At 50.5% G+C, this 17,416-nt stretch overlaps 1 protein-coding gene across 1 annotated transcript in view; it reads right to left on the minus strand.

The window, feature by feature from the left end:
- The window catches only part of ABTB2 (ankyrin repeat and BTB domain containing 2), a 181,144-nt gene that overhangs the window by 46,100 nt on the left and 117,628 nt on the right, over positions 1-17,416 (minus strand). The window contains exon 2 of the mRNA XM_066251255.1: positions 1,565-1,711. Coding sequence (XP_066107352.1) covers positions 1,565-1,711 — 147 coding nt within the window. The remainder of the gene's footprint in view (positions 1-1,564; positions 1,712-17,416) is intronic.

The following is a 17,416-nucleotide window of genomic DNA, read 5'->3' on the forward strand; positions in this document are numbered from 1 at the left end:
GGAAAGAGCTCTGCTAACACAGGGCCGCCAGCCATGTCCAGAGGGTCCACAGCGCGAAGTGGAAAGAGCTCTGTTAACACAGGGCTGCCAGCCATGTCCAGAGAGCCCACAGCGCGAAGTGGAAAGAGCTCTGCTACCACATGCCCACCCGGAGTCCGGCCTGCACCCGGTTCTTTCTGCCACCTGTCTTAGGGAAAATCACTTTTCTTCTCTAAGCCTCAGTCCCCTCATCAGGACAGACCTTGCTGTGTTGTTCTGAGGAATGAATGAGATCATGTAAGTCAAGTGCTCCATGTGGTGCCTTGCTCGTGGTACGTACTTAAAGTTCAAAATGCAAAACATGCCCTGGCCAGTTGGCTCAGTGGTAGAGTGTCACAAAATAAAACCAAGGTGCCTTCCACCAGTCTGAGGGCTGACGGCATCCTTCGCTGTTCTCAGGGCAGGAGAGTTTACCAAACAGGCTGCGTTTGGCCTCAAAGACACCACACTGTGCAGAAGACAATCGGCAGGGCTGGAGATCAATCCATGCGCTGAGCCCATTTCCTGCAGTGCCCCTCAAGGGGAAGGGGACCCAGGTGGCCATCCTGCCATCGTCCAGGAGACAGAGAGCCGGAAGTCCGGCTTTCTCTCCCAGCCCTAATACTCATCTGCTCTGTGACCTTGAACCAGGCACCTTTGTTTCCTATCCTGGTAAGGGGAGGAAGACTGAAGGGAGGAAGGGAAGGAGGATGCTGCCTCCTAAAGAAACAGAAAGGTTTGTTATTCATTGTTCAGGGGCCAGGACACTCAAAGGAATCACAGATAGGAAAGGTGGGAGCAGAGTGAAACTCCATCCGTCTCCATACCGTGTGCTCTGACCCTGGACAGGCCGCCCCCTCCACGGGGTGGTCTCACGGCACAGGGAAGGAGAACCAAGGGGAAGGGTGCGCAGTCTGATTTCTCAAATAACTGGGGTGACGAGAGGGAGACATCAGGAGATGCATAGAGTTTCTCGCCCCCTAACAGACTCCTTTGAAGCAGCCGTCAGATGGTAATGACCTAGACCAAGGGCTTCCAGCTGGGCTCCAGAGAGCCCGGAAGTCCAGGGAGCTTCTCAGGGCCGCCCTGCCATGCCCTCCTGCAGCCAGAGCAGCCTTGATTTTCCTTCTTCTATCTCGAGGTTTCAGGAGTGCTTTTTTTCAAGAAAGAATAGTGGCTGTTAACTCATCACTTTGGGGACCAGACAGGTAACACAGGTGAACGAAACAGGCCAGCTATAGCATAATGAGGCAGGTGACAATGCCCCAGGGGACCTGGGCCCACTTAGCTGCTCTACAGCCTCCCCCTGCGTGGCTGCCACGCAGAAGCCAAGTGTCACCAGGTCATCTGAGTTCTCCAGATTTGCGTGTGATTAAGTCACCATGCTGGCCAAACCATCCCGGTCTGTGGGCCACCGGCTTGCAACCTCTGGCCTAGAAGGACTGAGCTTTCAGTGAGTGGAAAGGCGGAGGGGGCCGGGATCCAGAAGACAGCCTCCCCCTCGCCTTCTCCCTGAGAGCCCGCTGGACAGGGCTGCCACACTTACTCAGCTCCGAGATGCTCCCCACGCAGGTGGCCAGGAGGGACTGCTCCAGGGTCCGCAGCTCCAGCTGAGCGTAGGCGTCGGCTCGCTCGTCGTGGCCCAGGGACCCGCCATTGTAGGGGCTGAAGTATGCCGGGAGGGAGAGGACCCCTGTAGGGAAACAAGGCAGGCAGGTCTACTCAGGGAAGACGCAAAGCCCTTGGTGGAGCGGGGTCAGTGGGCTTCACGTGAGAACAGCGACTTCTGACGGTGGGCAGCGGGAAGGGGGCCAGGACGAGGAGTGGCCCACTGACAGATGTGGTGTTAAGCTGAGGGAGACTGTCTTTTCTTGCAGCTGCACAAGGACCTGGCTACCCAAGAATTCACTCCCTCCTTTACATCTTCATCCACTGACTATCTACAGCAGGGGTAGTCAACCTTTTTATACCTACCGCCCACTTTTGTATCTCTGTTAGTAGCAAAATTTTCTAACCACCCACCGGTTCCACAGTAATGGTGATTTATAAAGTAGGGAAGTAACTTTACTTTATAAAATTTATAAAGCAGAGTTACAGCATATAATCATAATTACTTACCAAGTACTTTATGTCAGATTTTCACTAAGTTTGGCAGAATAAATCTTTCTAAAACAACTTACTATAGTTAAATTTATCCTTTTATTTATACTTTGGTTGCTCCGCTACCGCCCACCATGAAAGCTGGAATGCCCACTAGTGGGCAGTAGGGACCAGGCTGACTACCACTGGTCTACAGAGTGTCCCCCTTGGCCCAGGCGCTGTGCGGCATGCAGGGTGCTGGGGTGACAGAGACCTGTTTCTGTCCTCACGGAGCTCAGGGGATGGCTATGTGGGACGTAGGCCTCCACCAGATGGCCTATAGGGGCAGCCTCGCCCTCAGGCCCCTCACTCTGTGCTGAACCCGGTCCTTCAGCACAAGAGGGACCGGCAGACACCACAAAGAGATGCTGTCTCTACCCCTCCAAGAAGGGGACGCGTCACAGCCACTGGCCAAGCCCAATTAGTGTTTTTCATTAGCACTTCAGCAACAGAGGCACAGAGCTGTCAGCGTCAATCCCAGAGTGTGACAGCCTGTAAATTTCTCCAACGCACTGTGTGGCTTCTTAGAAAGCACCAGGAAAGCAAAGTCAGACTGGCTTAAAATTACGTGTTGGTTCTTAGGAACGTGTGGTCACGGGGATTCCCAGCGTTTGGTAACTGCTCCTTCTTTGATCAATGCCTCTTTGTCCACCCACCCTGAACTTTTTTTTTTTTTTTAAGAAAAGACCCACAGGAATTTAATCAGGCAGTTTTGGGGAAAATCTCTTAACATTTCTTGAGATAACTGGAGGCCCCAGGATGTGACCAGATGCGCGTTAGACTTCCCAAACCTAAACATGGAAATGTAACAAAGACAACAGGCCCATGGGTTATAGGAGAGCAGTTAGAACAGCACCTCCAAGCCAGGACATCTTGGTTTAGGATTCTGGTTCTGTTCCGTAAACCAATGGTGTGATCTTGGGCACGTTACTTTATTTCTCTGTGCCTGATTCCTCGTGTGTTAACTAGAGACGAGGGAAGTTCGGAGCTCCCAGGGTAGCCGTGAAGATGAACGCGGCTGCTGGAGCCCCTGCTTGGACCAGCGTGCGGCTCAGAGGAAGCGCTCTATCAGGCGCTGTGGCTGGTATCCTTACTATGTGCTGGGAATGTAGGCTTTGTTGACAGCATCTCATTTTTCTTTTAGCCAGGTAGGCACTGCTGTCTCCATTTTAGACACTGGGAGAATGATGTTCTGAGAACGGAAGAACGTGTTAACCGAGTAGCAGAGCTGGGACCTGAACCTGGGTCTGACTGACTCGAGGCTGTGCACATGTAACCCCCCCTGAAAGCCCAGATCCAAAGAACACACCGCCAGGCTCACGGACGGCTGTCCCGATTTGGTGGCTCGTGCATGTGACAATACTGTGGTATTATTACTGCCCTCTCACCCACAGAAAGCCCCGTGCTAAGCCTGTGTGCTTCTCTTTCCTGGGGCAAACGCACATGGCGGTCCTCCTACCCAGATTCTGACCACTCTGAAGGGTCAGCCGATGGTCAGCCCTGCCCTCCTAGCCTGCCCTTCCTTTGACCCAGCCTCCCTGCCCTCCTTGCTGCCTCGCTGCAGCTGGGCACGGCCTCGGTGTGGCTGAGGCCGGCCCCCCCATCTCTTTGTGTCCTTTTGATGGCAGCGGCCCCTCCCCTCACATCCGGCTCACTGATTTGGCAAAGCACTGCATCAAAGCACTTCCTCAAAGCTGTGTCCAGTGGGAGGAGGCGGCGGACATGATGGGGTTCCCCTTGCCCTGTTCCCCAAGCTGGAAACTCTCCCTGACAGCCGAGGACCCGGCAGGAAGAGCGGGGAACATTAAAACAAGTAAAACAAGAGAGAACATCGTGCATGCACAGTACAGGCTAAACCACACACACAGCCCAAACGCTTGGGACTTTCTACACTGCTACGGGTCCTAGTGCGGGCCTGGCTCCTCTCTTTCCTCCGTTATTAATCTACAGAAACAACACTGGGGACATGTGGATCAAATTTACAGTGCTCAGGGCAAGGGAATAGGAAATTCAGCTGATTTGTCAAAGGATTCCCAGAGAGAAATATTATGTCCACAGATCTGGTAATAGGAGCTGGCAGCCCCATTAATAACCGTTCCCATGTTCCCAGTCATCACCCACCCAAAGGGACTTTCACTTAAGACTATGGCAAAAGTAATTATGAACCTATTACTACTAATAATAATTGATAGCATCACAGCTTTTGCATAACACCTTTTGCTTTTAAGAGGTTTTTTACATCTAGTAATTTATTCCTCCGGCGAGGGAGGTGGGGCCGTCATTGTGATTAATAGCCACGTCATCAATAATGCTGACTACTACTGAGGGCTGACTATGCGCCAGGCACTGTGATAACTCATTTGCATGACTGCAGAGAATCCTCTAAGACTTTGTGAGGTAGCTTACAGATGAGACATCCGAGGCCCTCAAAAGTGCAGTGACTTGTCCTCGGGTATTGAGGGTCAGAAACTGACCAGGGGTTAACATTTCAATCTCTGCATCTCTGAAATAAAATAATGCTCTAACTTTGGCCACCGGCTCTTTAGTCACACTGCACTTGGATACGCGCAAGAGGAGGGGTTCTGTTTGGGCCTGTGGTTTGACAGACTTGGAAATTCAAAGGAAGATCCACAAACAGGACTTTCCTTTGAACGGGTCCTCTGGGGCCTCCTACCAAGATCGCTGGAGGTCTCCCCTGAAACTCTACAGATGCAAGGCTGTGTCTCTTATTCCCACTGCTCTTTCCAGAATGCAGTTCCACAGCTGGCCTCCCAAATCTGCCCCTTCCGACAGCGTTCTTTACGTCAGTCGGAATTCTTCTCTCTCCCACACGAGTCCATTCCTCAGAAGTTCTCAGGGAGGATGGAAAATATTTGCTTTAAGTTCTCTTAACACCTCAAGGCCTTCTCTGCCCTGCACAGATTCCCAGTTTTATGACATGGACTTAGGAATCGGTCACTCTGTCAAAGAGAGAGAAAGAGAGAACATTTTCTCTGTTTAGTACAATCCTTAGGAAAAACTGTTTATTTTAGTCGTGAAGGAAAAGAAAGCATGCTGGCATGTCCCCCTTGATCTTTTTATTAGTTAACAAGGACACCCCAAATCTACCCTTGTTGAACTCATAAAAGTTACAGAGAAACCCCACATGCACCACTCAGATCACTACTGTGGAATGAACTCTGCAGTGTGAAACCATGAGCGTGACTGAGTGTGAAGCCACGAGCAGTGTGAAGCCATGAGTGTGACTGAGTGTGAAGCCATGAGCAGTGTGAAGTCATGAGTGTGACTGAGTGTGAAGCCATGAGCAGTGTGAAGCCACGAGCATGACTGAGTGTGAAGCCACGAGCAGTGTGAAGCCATGAGCAGTGTGAAGCTGTGGGTGTAATTGCATGTGAGGCCACGAGCAGTGTGAAGCCATGAGCGTGACTACATGTGAAGCCATGAGCAGTGTGAAGCTGTGGGTGTGATTGCATGTGAGGCCACGAGCAGTGTGAAGCCATGAGCGTGACTACATGTGAAGCCATGAGCAGTGTGAAGCTGTGGGTGTGATTGCATGTGAGGCCACGAGCAGTGTGAAGCCATGAGTGTGACTACATGTGAAGCCATGAGCAGTGTGAAGCTGTGGGTGTGATTGTATGTGAGGCCACGAGCAGTGTGAAGCCATGAGCGTGACTGCATGTGAAGCCATGAGCAGTGTGAAGCTGTGGGTGTGATTGTATGTGAGGCCATGAGCAGTGTGAAGCTGTGGGCATGACTGCATGTGAAGCCATGAGCAGTGTGAAGCCATGAGCATGACTGAGTGTGAAGCCACGAGCAGTGTGAAGCTGTGGGCATGACTGAGTGTGAAGCCACAAGCAGTGTGAAGCTGTGGGCATGACTGAGTGTGAAGCCATGAGCAGTGTGAAGCCATGAGCGTGACTGAGTGTGAAGCCATGAGCAGTGTGAAGCCATGAGTGTGACTGAGTGTGAAGCCATGAGCAGTGTGAAGCCATGAGTGTGACTGAGTGTGAAGCCATGAGCAGTGTGAAGCCATGAGTGTGACTGAGTGTGAAGCCATGAGCAGTGTGAAGCCATGAGCATGACTGAGTGTGAAGCCATGAGCAGTGTGAAGCCATGAGCAGTGTGAAGCCATGAGCATGACTGAGTGTGAAGCTATGAGCGTGACTGAGTGTGAAGCCATGAGCATGCCTCCTTCTATAAAATCAGCACTTGTGTTGAAACAGTGTGCCACTCCAATGGGCATGTGAAGCCTCCACGTTTCCCAGAGTGCACCCAGAACCATAATCTTCCATCACTCGGTGTGTCTCAGCCTGGTTGCCCAACCCTTGAATCTGGGAACTCATTATCTCATTCCCCAAAGCGCCACCTCCTCCCCAGTCCCGGCCTTTCTGAGTAGGGAGCCTCGTCCACCCACTTGCCCAACACAGACCTGTGAGTCATCCTTATCACCTCACTCCCTCCTCCTGCCCAGCCACTCCACAACGTCCGGGTCCTTGTCCTCCTGAAGGTTCCCAAGATCCGTCTCTGTCGCGCCCCAGTTCAGGCTGCCGTCTTGCCTCACTGGCCGCGGTGGCAGCCTCCTCACTCGTCCCTTGCCTCCAGTCTTACCCCGCCCCTGCCACCGTCTACTCTGGTCACCTTCCTCTGGGGCTTTGTTTTCTTCAAGGGCTTTCCTAGCTGCCCTTACGAAGAAGCTTACCCTCCCCTTCGCAGTTAGAAATAGATGCCATTCTTAGTTCTTTCTCTGAAATTTAGAAGCACAAATCCTTCTGTCCATAAATGGGCAAATCTCCAGCACCTCCCAGGAAATCAGTTAAGAAGCCTGTGCACACCTGATCGCCTTCCTCCAGGCTGTTTTCCCGGGTTCCTCACTTGGCTCTGGGTTTGGATCAGCAACCCATTTCCTTCTCAGGTGATTCTCCACCAGCACCCAAAGAGGGTGCCATCGAGTTAAAAGGGGACCCACCTGGCGAGCAGAAGACTGTGAACCCCGCCTCCTTGCTGGTGGTTGCCAACCAGGAACTCAACCTGGGTTTCAGCCTGTAGAGGCGCTGGCTTTTCCAAGCCGGCACATTGGGTTGACAACTGACAAACCGGGCTTTGAGTGCAAAGGTTTTTCAGAAGCAGGGCTTAACCCAAAGGCCCTATCAATAGGTGTTGTTTCAGTCTCTCTTCTGTATAACATGGGGTTGACTCGATGGCTTCTCAAGTCTTCTCCAGCAGGGGGATCTTACTCTCCACCCAGCTCCTGTGTTCTCGGCATGAAAGTGTACCCCTCAAAGCCTTCTACCCCACCCCCTTCATTCCACCACTTAACTTTTGAATTGTCAACAGTGGGGACCAATAGCTCTCGTCACTATCACTTCTTATGGTTTAATTTCCCCCACAGCTATAACAACCCCCACCGATATACATAATTTGAAATGTAAAGAAAATATCCTCTTCTTTTTTTTGGTGAAAACTGGATAGATTTATAGTTCAGCTTTTCTGACCAGCCATCAAAAGCCATCAAGACTATATAACACAACTGTCCCCTTAACTCAATCAATCATTATCAACGCTGTCCCCAGATTTGCAAACGCTCTTTGCAGCGTACCGTGACTATAATGGGCCCAGCTCCCTATGTGGAAAATCCCCGCTCCGACCCCTGCCCCCCACAGTCCCCTCCAGACTCCAGGGCCGCCTGGCTCAGGAAACCTCATCTGTGAAGACCGCCATGGCCACCGCCTGCCTCCTGTTTCTTTAGAATGAACACGAGGGTGCCGGGGACTCTGGTGCTGCCCCCCCCCCCCACCCGTGATGGAACGTGGCCGGCGTCTCCTGCCTGTTTTCCTAGGGGCTGGGAGCTGGGTGGGGTTCAATCCACAAGCTTCCGAAAATAAAAATTCTATAGCTCCACAGAATGGTTTCCAACAGCCCACACAATTCAACCCTTTTCATTTTTTTTAGTGTTTCCATTCTCTGATCTGTACTTTTATATATAGTACATTTAATGCGCCGTTGTATGTTAGTCATACCGAAACAAAGTGCTGAAAACTTCAAAACTTCAAGCATGAGTACTTTTTCAGAGAAAACGCAGATGATGTATAAGGGTAGTTAATTCTAAAGCAACTTCACTGAATGGTACTGCTCCCAAGGTTCTAGCCCCAAAAGGTTGGATGGAGGTGGGGTAGGGTGCCGAGGCAACCGGAAGACAAAGGAAGTAAGACGAAAACCTTGGAAATATGTCTCACTGGTAAGTTGTCAGTCATCCATGTGCAAAAAGTTCACCAAGAATAACTGAAGATGGAACCATGATACTGTTGAATCCCAAGAGTTCAAGTGTGGAGAATTGTTGGGAAGCAGGGAGAGAGAGAGAGAGAGAGAGGGAGAGAGAGAGAGAGAGAGAGAGAGAGAGAGGGAGAGAGAGGGAGGGAGGGAAAGAGGGAGGGAGAGAGGGAGGAAGAGAGGGAGGGAGAGAGGGAGAAAGAGAGAGAGAGAGAGAGGGAGAGGGAGACAGAGAGGAAGGGAGAGAGGGAGGGAGAGAAAGAGGGAGGGAGAGAGAGAGAAAGAAGGGAGGAGGGAGAGAGGGAGGGAGGGATGAGAGAGAGGGAGAGAGAGAGGGAGAAAGAGAGAGAGAGGGAGGGAGAGAGGGAAGGAGAGAGAGGGAGGAAGGGAGGGAGAGAAAGAGAGAGGGAGGGAGAGAGAAAGGGAGGGAGAGAAAGAGAGGAAAAGAAAGAGAGAGGGAGAGAGAGGGAAGGAGAGAGGGAGGGAGAGAAAGGGAGAGAGGAAGGGAGAGAGGGGGAGAGAGGGAGGGAGAGAAAGAGAGAGGGAAGGAGAGAGAAAGGGAGGGAGAGAAAGAGTGTGTATGTGTATTGGAGAAGAGGCGTTCTAAACTGAGTGTGGGAAGCAGATTTAACGGGGGTTAATAATGAATGGGGAGGGGCTAGCACATATTTAGTATACTCTATTCCAGGAGCAGGAAGAATCACCACTTGAGCCCCTCCTCCCCCCCAAAAAACCCTAGCAGTGGTCTTACTACTATTACCTAGTAATTAGTACTATTCCTAGCCCTATTTACCAATGGGGGCCACTGAGGTTTAGATGGACGAAGGTTACAAAGCCAGCAAAGGGCAGAGGGGAGATTCAGACTCAGCCTGTCCAACACTGGAGTCCTCAACGGTAACTAGCATGCCACACTACCCGTCACACGGGGCTCCCCCATTCACACCTAAGGACAGGACCCTTCCTCCACTACTCACAAGTCCCATTAGACAGCACTTTCTCTTTCTTCTTTAAGGTCAAGAAGTTACAAGCAAACATAATCATGCTCTGGTTAACACCTCACCCTGGCTAAGTTAGCAGAGTATCACGAGCTAAAGGTGGTCTTTCAGTTAACTCCGGCCCAGGGCCCAAGAGCTCACCATTAAACAGTAAAATCATAATGCACATTTATGACTGCCCAGGAAGCCCAGGGCCAGAGAAACTGAGGCAAGATCAAAGGCAACATGCTCATTGCCAGCATCCCCAATTCTCTTGAAAAAGATGGTAAAAAGCAAACCTCACCGCGTGTGCTGGGCTGGAATTCCACTCCCTTTGGCTCTTTGGCAGTCTTGGGCCCGTTGGTGGTGGACCTGCTTGGGGAGCTGCTCTTGGGGGGCTGCCTCTTTCCCTTCCAGCCGGCAGGAGCCCCTCTGACCTCTGACCTCAGGGCTGGCTCACCAAACTCTCAAGGGGCTCCAGGCAGGGGGAGGATTTAGAGGGAGGACAGGGGCCACCGTGATACTATTGTATAACAGCCCAACAAAGCAGTGGGGGTGAGCCTGGACTCCCCGCTACAAATGCGGGCTCCCCGCATTCTGGTGGTTTGTTTAATGAAGGCACACGAGTCTGTCACAGGCCCAGAGGATGGCTACTGGGTGCCCGTGAAGGAACAAACCAGCCAGGATCACAGGTTCCTACTTAATTTTTTTTTTTAAGAAAAAAATCTAAAAATGGAGTTTCTCCATTGCTGTTTCTCCTCTTTGCATGCAAGTAAAATGAAGCCAGAGTTACCAAGCAGATCAGTTTCAGGAAATTAAATCTAGAGGTGAACTCTGGAAAGACCAGCAGTAGTCACAACACCGGGCTGCGTGGAACAGAAAACACAAGTGTCAATGACAGAGCTTTCTGCCGTGGAGAAAGATCTCCGTGGCGTTTGGAATACTTTTTAAGAGATGCTGGGTGGACTCTCTCCAAAGTATTGAAGTAACACATTGAGAACTTGAGTGACCCAGGAAGCGTGAGTCTTGGAACTGCCCGCCTCTTAAAAAAAAGAAAGATCTACCATGTGACCACGGTCCTTTGTCAAATGCTGTCCTCGACCCACTGTGGGTGAGCACACGAATTCCTGTCAGCCAAGGGCGACCTGGAGCCACTCTGGTATAAAGTAACACATTCAAAACACACACACACACACACACACATTCTCTCTCTCTCTCTCTCTCTCTCTCTCTCTCTCTCTCTGAATGGAGGACTTGAAGATGGAGACAGAAGGATAAAGTCATCACCCTAAAATCCTGCGCTTTCCCCCAAACAATGTACACAGCCCCCAAGGTAAGAGTGGTTCTCTCCATTCCAGTGTTATAAAAATGTTTTGAACTACCATGCTTTCTAACTTTTGTAAATAAATATTATGTACTGGTATGGTAAAAGTGATTATTGTAAGAGAAAGGGGGGGACAGGAATTATGTATTTAGAGGAAAAGGAAAGAGAGTGACAGAATTGTTTCTTTGGAGCAAAGAAATGTCCATAATTTCAAATACAGCAGAAAATTAGTTCTCAGAAATTACATTTTTATATTAAAAAAAGTGAACATTCAAGAAAAATACAATAATCCAGTTACATGCAAAGAACCTAGAATGGAGGTCAAATCACAAAAAAGGTTATTTCTGCATAGGAGAATTTTAGATGATTTTTTTCCCTCCATAATTCTTCTTATTGTTTTCTACTGATTAAATAATGATTTATGCAAATCAAATTCTTATGCTGTACACTTTAAACTTCCACAGTGCTGCATGTCAATTCTGTCTCAATAAAGATGAAAAAAATGTATTTTAATAAAAAAAACCAAAAGTATTGTTACAACCATTGTGAGCTCATGGAAGCAAATAAAAAGTAAATAAGGAAAATCTGGTTGTTTTATAGAAATATTCCTAAAAAAATAAAATAAGGGAAAAGGGTAATTCTTTTGGAACAAACTTGGACAGAAAGCATTCTCTATGGCTAACCAGGCAGTGAGATTTGTCCGCAATGCCTCACTCCAAGAATTGGCCCTTCCGAGTGCCAGCCCCTTGCCTGGCCAGGTGGGGTGACTCAGGGGCTGTATCAGCAGTAGGACTTCCTGTGGCATCTCGCCAACCAGCTGTGTCCCCGCTGCACTGAGCGTGGGATCGTGATGCAGCCACGTGGCGGCCTGAACCTCCAACCTCTGCAGTGGCTGGAAAATTTCTCACACCACACGGCTGGAATCACCACTCGTGAAAAAGGGGCCTCATCGCAGCCAGTGGAGGAAGCGAAGCTCGTGCTGGGAGGGACTCCTGAGCTGCCCCCAGGCCAGGGGGCAACGCTGCCAGCAGGGAAAACTGAGTAGTGGGCAAACTGTCAGCCCAGAGAGCAGGGGAGGGATAAATGAGAAGTGAGCCCAAGCACCCATAATAAGCACAAAACACCTACTTGGGGTTTTTGGGTTTTTTTTTAAAGATGCAATATGTCGCAAGGTCCAGGGCAGATGCCAAGGTATTTATTAATAGAACATGACTGCATTAGTCAGAAATTTATAGCGCTAGAGCCCTTCCAACAAATGTAACCTGTTTCAGGCAGCTTTGGTTTCCATCTCAAAGGGCTTTGACTATTAGAATCTGTAGATAATTAACAGCATGAGACAGAGACAAGAGGATTCAACACTCAGCTTTCCCTCTTAGTAGCTCCGAAGCCTTGCACTAGTTTCTTAACCTCTCTGAGCGTCACTTTACTCATCTGGCTGTGTCTAATAATAGCTCCTGATTTACAGGACTGAAGATCAAAGGAAGTTAAGAAAGAAAGCATTTAGCAAAATGACACATGGAAAGCACGTAAAATGAAAATATTCTTATAACTGGCCTTGCTGATCCCCAATGGGGGTCAATGGCTTTGGGATAAAGTCATCCGACAAAGCCATCCGAGACCCTACAAAGTACGTATCAACACCAGGAGGAAGGATGGACCCAAGGCCAATCGAGCCTATTATCTTCCTAAAGGCCTCCACGGTCTACTCTATGTAAGAATCATGCTTCACTTCCCAACGACGGGTCATGTATTCCGCAGTCATGCGCTCGCTCGTTTATTCAACAGCTGCTTATTTTCGCGATCTAATAATGTGCCAGAAGTGGCTATGCTCTGGGGATGTAAAAATGACCAAGACAAAGTCCTACCTTCTGGACGTCTGCGGCCTAGTGAATGAGGGCAGACAGTAGACCAGCCAACTCAATGCTGTGCGGACTTGGCTACGGCGGAGTCAGGACAAGGCACCCAGAGGAAGGGTCCCTGAGCCAGACTACCCAGGCTTCGTGGTCAAGGAAGGCTTCCTGGAGGGGCTGAGAGAAGCTCTGAGTGATGGGCAGAGCACAGCAGGCTTCCTGGGGAGGGGCCGGAGTGGACAGTGCCGGTCACAGAGTCTAAGGGGCTGGGACTCTGCTCTGAGCGCAACCAGGGCCCACGGAAGCGGTTCAAGCAGTTCAGAGACAGGGTTCTGCGTCCATTTAGACAGATAAACCAGGAAGCAGTGTGGGAAGGGCCGGGAGAGCAGCACCAGAGCCGCTGTGGGCTGGTCACCGCCTCCTGGGCCATGGCTCCCACAGACCCAAATCCACCCAGGCCGCTGCATGGGTTTATTCCAATGACGCTGTTCATTGCTTTTAGATCCTGCACTAAGTACTTAAACAGCAGAGACATAAGTAGCAGATTTATATTTTTTTGGAACTAAAATTCATGAAGAGATCATTTTAAAACCCAAATACGTGAAAATCATGTTTGACTGTCTTTAAAATTGGTGATATTCCTGGATCAACTTGAAGCAGTTAGTAGATTTCAATCTATCAAGTTCAAAAAGGTAACTCATGAAGAACAGGAGAGCTTGTACAACATGTGCCTTGAAACCTGGGAAGGAACAAAGACACCCCAGTGCTGAGTGTGCTGGGGACACCATGGGCCAGGAGTAGTATCACTCCCTTCACAACTCACACAGAGCACACACAGACACACCCACCTCCCCCTACACAAAGGGCTGCTTGCAGGCAGTTAACACACCCTGCACACAGAGAACACACCCTCCAAGGCCCCGGGACCCTCTGTGCCAAGGTTGACTATGGTTTCAAATCCGGAATGACTCTCCAAGTAGGCTAGGGGAATTTTCACACTGCAATTCCCAGCATTCATTCACCTAACCAAGGGTTCATCACATGCCCATTATTTACACGGAGCGGTGCTAGGAGTACAGAGGTGAGACGCAGGAGCCTGCTCCAGAGGGGAGGAAGAACATGTAGACCAATTGATAATGCACAGTGATAAATACGAGAGGAGGAGTCCGCAGTAGGTACAAAAGGCTGGGAAGGAGTCTGAAGAGAAGGGCTTTCATCAGCAAGGGAGGAAAAATAACAGGATGTTTCAGAAAGCCCCCACTTACTCAGAGAACCCCAACGGGGCCTTACAGGCTTTATGAGATGCTAACAGGTCCCGATCATCTCATGACTGAGCGACATCACACAACACCGGAGGGAGCTGAAGGGGCCGGGGTGGGGGAGGGAAGCTCATTTACGGAAAGGAGGTGCCTGCAGTACGCTCACTCCCAGGATGGGGACGTTCCGAACCTTGCTGGGTCACTTCCAGGATCTGGAAGGACACTGCAGCCTCTCCCTGCTAAGAGGCATGAGAAGTCACGGTGGCTTGACACTGTGCTGATGTGCTCAGGGGCCTACCCACTGCCATTGCCTCTCCTTCCTGGCTAACGACTCCAATTCTGTCCCGGATGGTTATGTGACACAAACCCTGGGGGATGCTCTCTCTCAGTTCCCTTATAGCTGGACAACAAGGTCTGGGAAAATGAGATATAAATCCAAGACTTCAGAGGGTCCGGAAAATGTTGCTTTTCCTCACCCGAGGTGAAAGGCCACCTGGCTGGCCAGGCGTTTGCTCCTCTTACTGCCTCAAATGTGGCACCAAGCTGAAGAAGGTGCAGCAGCAGCCACTATGCAACCAGGAGGCAGGCCAACGGCTGCAAAAGCTAGAGCACCGTTCCCACGGTCTACAGTGGACAGCGGGTGGGTCTGTGAGCAGGGACAAGAGCCAGAGCAGAGCCAGCATGCTAAGGATGGCAGAGCAGGTAGGGAAAGACCGGGCCTCTCACAGACTCACTGAGCAGCGCAATACGCCTGGGAGCTGCCAGTCCTTGAACTTCTCGTTAGAGGACAAAAATGATCTTCTGTTGCCTCAACAACAGAAATGTACTGTCTCATCATTCTGGAGGCTGGAAGCCCGAGATCAGGGGTTGGGAAGGCTGGGTTCCTACGAGGTTTCTCTCCTTGGCTTCGGGATGACCGAGTTCGCCCTGTGTCCTCACATGGCTTTCCCCCCGTGTCTGTCCATCACGGGGTGCTCTTCCAGGCAGCCCACTCAGCTGCTGCCAGGTGACTGTCTGCGGAACCCCACTGACAATCTGGATTTTAAAAATCCAGATAGGCAAAGAGAGGAAAATAAAAACCACTATAATTTTATCCCCCTGAGATAGTCACCATTGACATTATGGTTTTATAGCCTCTGAGACTTTTTAAAAAATATGCACCTGTGTGTTTGAATTGTGCATCTCTACTTTTATTTTTATTTATTTATTTATTTTTTGACAGTGACAGAGAGAGAGTCAGAGAGAGGGATAGAAAGGGACAGACAGACAGGAAGGGAGAGAGATGAGAAGCATCAATTATTTTTTTCCGTTGTGGCACTTTAGTTGTTCATTGATTGCTTTCTCTTATGTGCCTTGACCGCGGGGCTACAGCAGACCGAGTAACCCCCTGCTTCAGCCAGCGACCTTGGGTCCAAGCTGGTGAGCTTTGCTCAAATCAGATGAACCCGTGCTTAAGCTGGTGACCTCGGGGTCTCAAACCAACCTGGGTCCTCCTCCACATCGCAGTCCGACGCTCTATCCACTGCGCCACCACCTGGTCAGGCTGTGCATCTCTGCTTTTAATTTAAAAAAAGGATCCCTTCCACATTACCCTTCCTGACCTTTGTCACTTAGCAGTATTTCGTGGACGTCTTCCCATGGTCCCAAACAGTGTTTCTCACCATCGCCTCCAATGGCAGCAGCACGCATCGTTCTCGAGGCTAATGGGTAAGGAAGGACCCGCTGCTGCTGTATCGGGTGAGTCAGGAGGGACCTTTCTAATATGACTCCCCAGTGGGTAGAGGGGCTTCCTCTTCTACCTGGGACCTGTTAGAGAGAGGGGCCCTTAACAGGACCCTGCGACACACATCAGTACCCTCCATCTCATTCTTAATTTGAAAACCAGGTCTCCCCCAAATGGAATTAGAGCGACAGGAAGATGTGGGGGTTTCCCCACAGGTGACTTTGGATCACAGCCCCTCACCCCCAGAGGGCTTGCGGGACCAGCTGGGGGGCTGTATCCAAGCACAGAGCACTCGAGTCCCCTGACATGTAGCCCGGGAATGGAACCCAGGGCCGGTGCCCAGGAGGTCCGTTCCTCCCTGGGAAAGCCAGGCCGCTCCAGGGCTTCCCACGCAACCAGAACGGGAAGGTCTCCTGCTAAGTTTCCATGGTTTTCTGGGGGCAAAGACGGGGTTTGCCACAAGGTTCCCCAGAAGAGAGGCTTTCCCTAGGAGAGCACCTCTGTCCTTCTGCCCAGGGCTGGGGAGCCTCAGTCTCTTTGCAGAGTTCTATGTGGCCCTGTGTGCTTAAACTGCAACTCTGGGCTTTGGCCGGACTCCCTCGCTATTTGTTTTACAAACTCCTACTTATAGTCTCAAATTAGGCTCATTAAAAAGCCAGCTCCCCGTGGGGCTATAAATGTCACACGGACAAGCAGGGAGTGAGTTTATGAGGCTGGCGTGTGATCTGCCCACCAAGACGGCGTTGGATCCAGTGGAAACAGTGAATCAGCCTGTTTGGGCAGAGCCCCTTTCTCCAGCCCCCCTTCCCGATCAAAGCTGCGTGGGCCACAGGCCAGACGAGAGGCAGGCATGTCTGTCCTTCCAAGACAGCTGGGCTGGATCTTTCTTGGACTTGAGCTGCACAACGGACAGAGGAGGAAGCATGCTGCCCCGGGGGACCCCCTGTGTCCCTCAGTCTTTTCTCACTTCTTTATCTGAAGCATCCCAGTTCTATAGTGTGTCCTAAAGTCATGGCGCACTTTTGACCGGTCACAGGAAAGCAACAAAAGATGATAGAAATGTGAAATCTGCACCAAATAAAAGGAAAACCCTCCCAGTTTCTGTAGGATGATGTGGCAGCATGTGCGCATGCGCAGATGATGACGTAACTCCGTGTATACAGCGGAGCAGCCTACAGCCATGCCAGTCGAGATGTGGACGGTACAGAGGAAAGTTCAGTGTGTTCTGTGGCTCACTAAATTAGAATCCGTGACCAAAGTGCAATGTGAATATCGGTGTGTTTATAATGAAGCGCCACCACATAGGAATAACATTACTCAGTGGGATAAGCAGTTGAAGGAAACCGGCAGTTTGGTGGAGAAACCCCGTTCTGGTAGGCCATCAGTCAGTGACGAGTCTGTAGAGGCTATACGGGATAGCTACCTAAGGAGCCCTAAAAAATCTGTGCGTGAGCCCACATCGAACTGCACTGAATAGGTATGAAACTGGGAGGGTTTTCCTTCCATTTGGTGCAGATTTCACATTTCTATCGTCTATTGTTGCTTTCCTGTGACCGGTCAAAAGTGTACCATGACTTTATGGACACACTGTATTTACACACCCTCACCCCAGTCATCGTTATAAGCAGAGGTAGCTGCCACTACAACACTACAACTTCCTCCCTTCCAGACACACACACATTCTCACTCCTAGAGGGGTGTTTCTCCTGATGGGGTGGCCTCTGCTTCTAGCTCTCAGAACTGTCACCTCTGCTCTGCAGCGTGTGCCTGTGCGAGGGGTCGTGCCTGGTAGGCGGGAGGCTGGGGTGAGTGCAGCGCACAAAACAGCGGTCCCTCACTCCCCATCAGCTCTCATTACCCGA

This window comes from Saccopteryx bilineata, chromosome 1 (assembly GCF_036850765.1).
Source record: "Saccopteryx bilineata isolate mSacBil1 chromosome 1, mSacBil1_pri_phased_curated, whole genome shotgun sequence".
NCBI lineage: Eukaryota > Metazoa > Chordata > Mammalia > Chiroptera > Emballonuridae > Saccopteryx > Saccopteryx bilineata.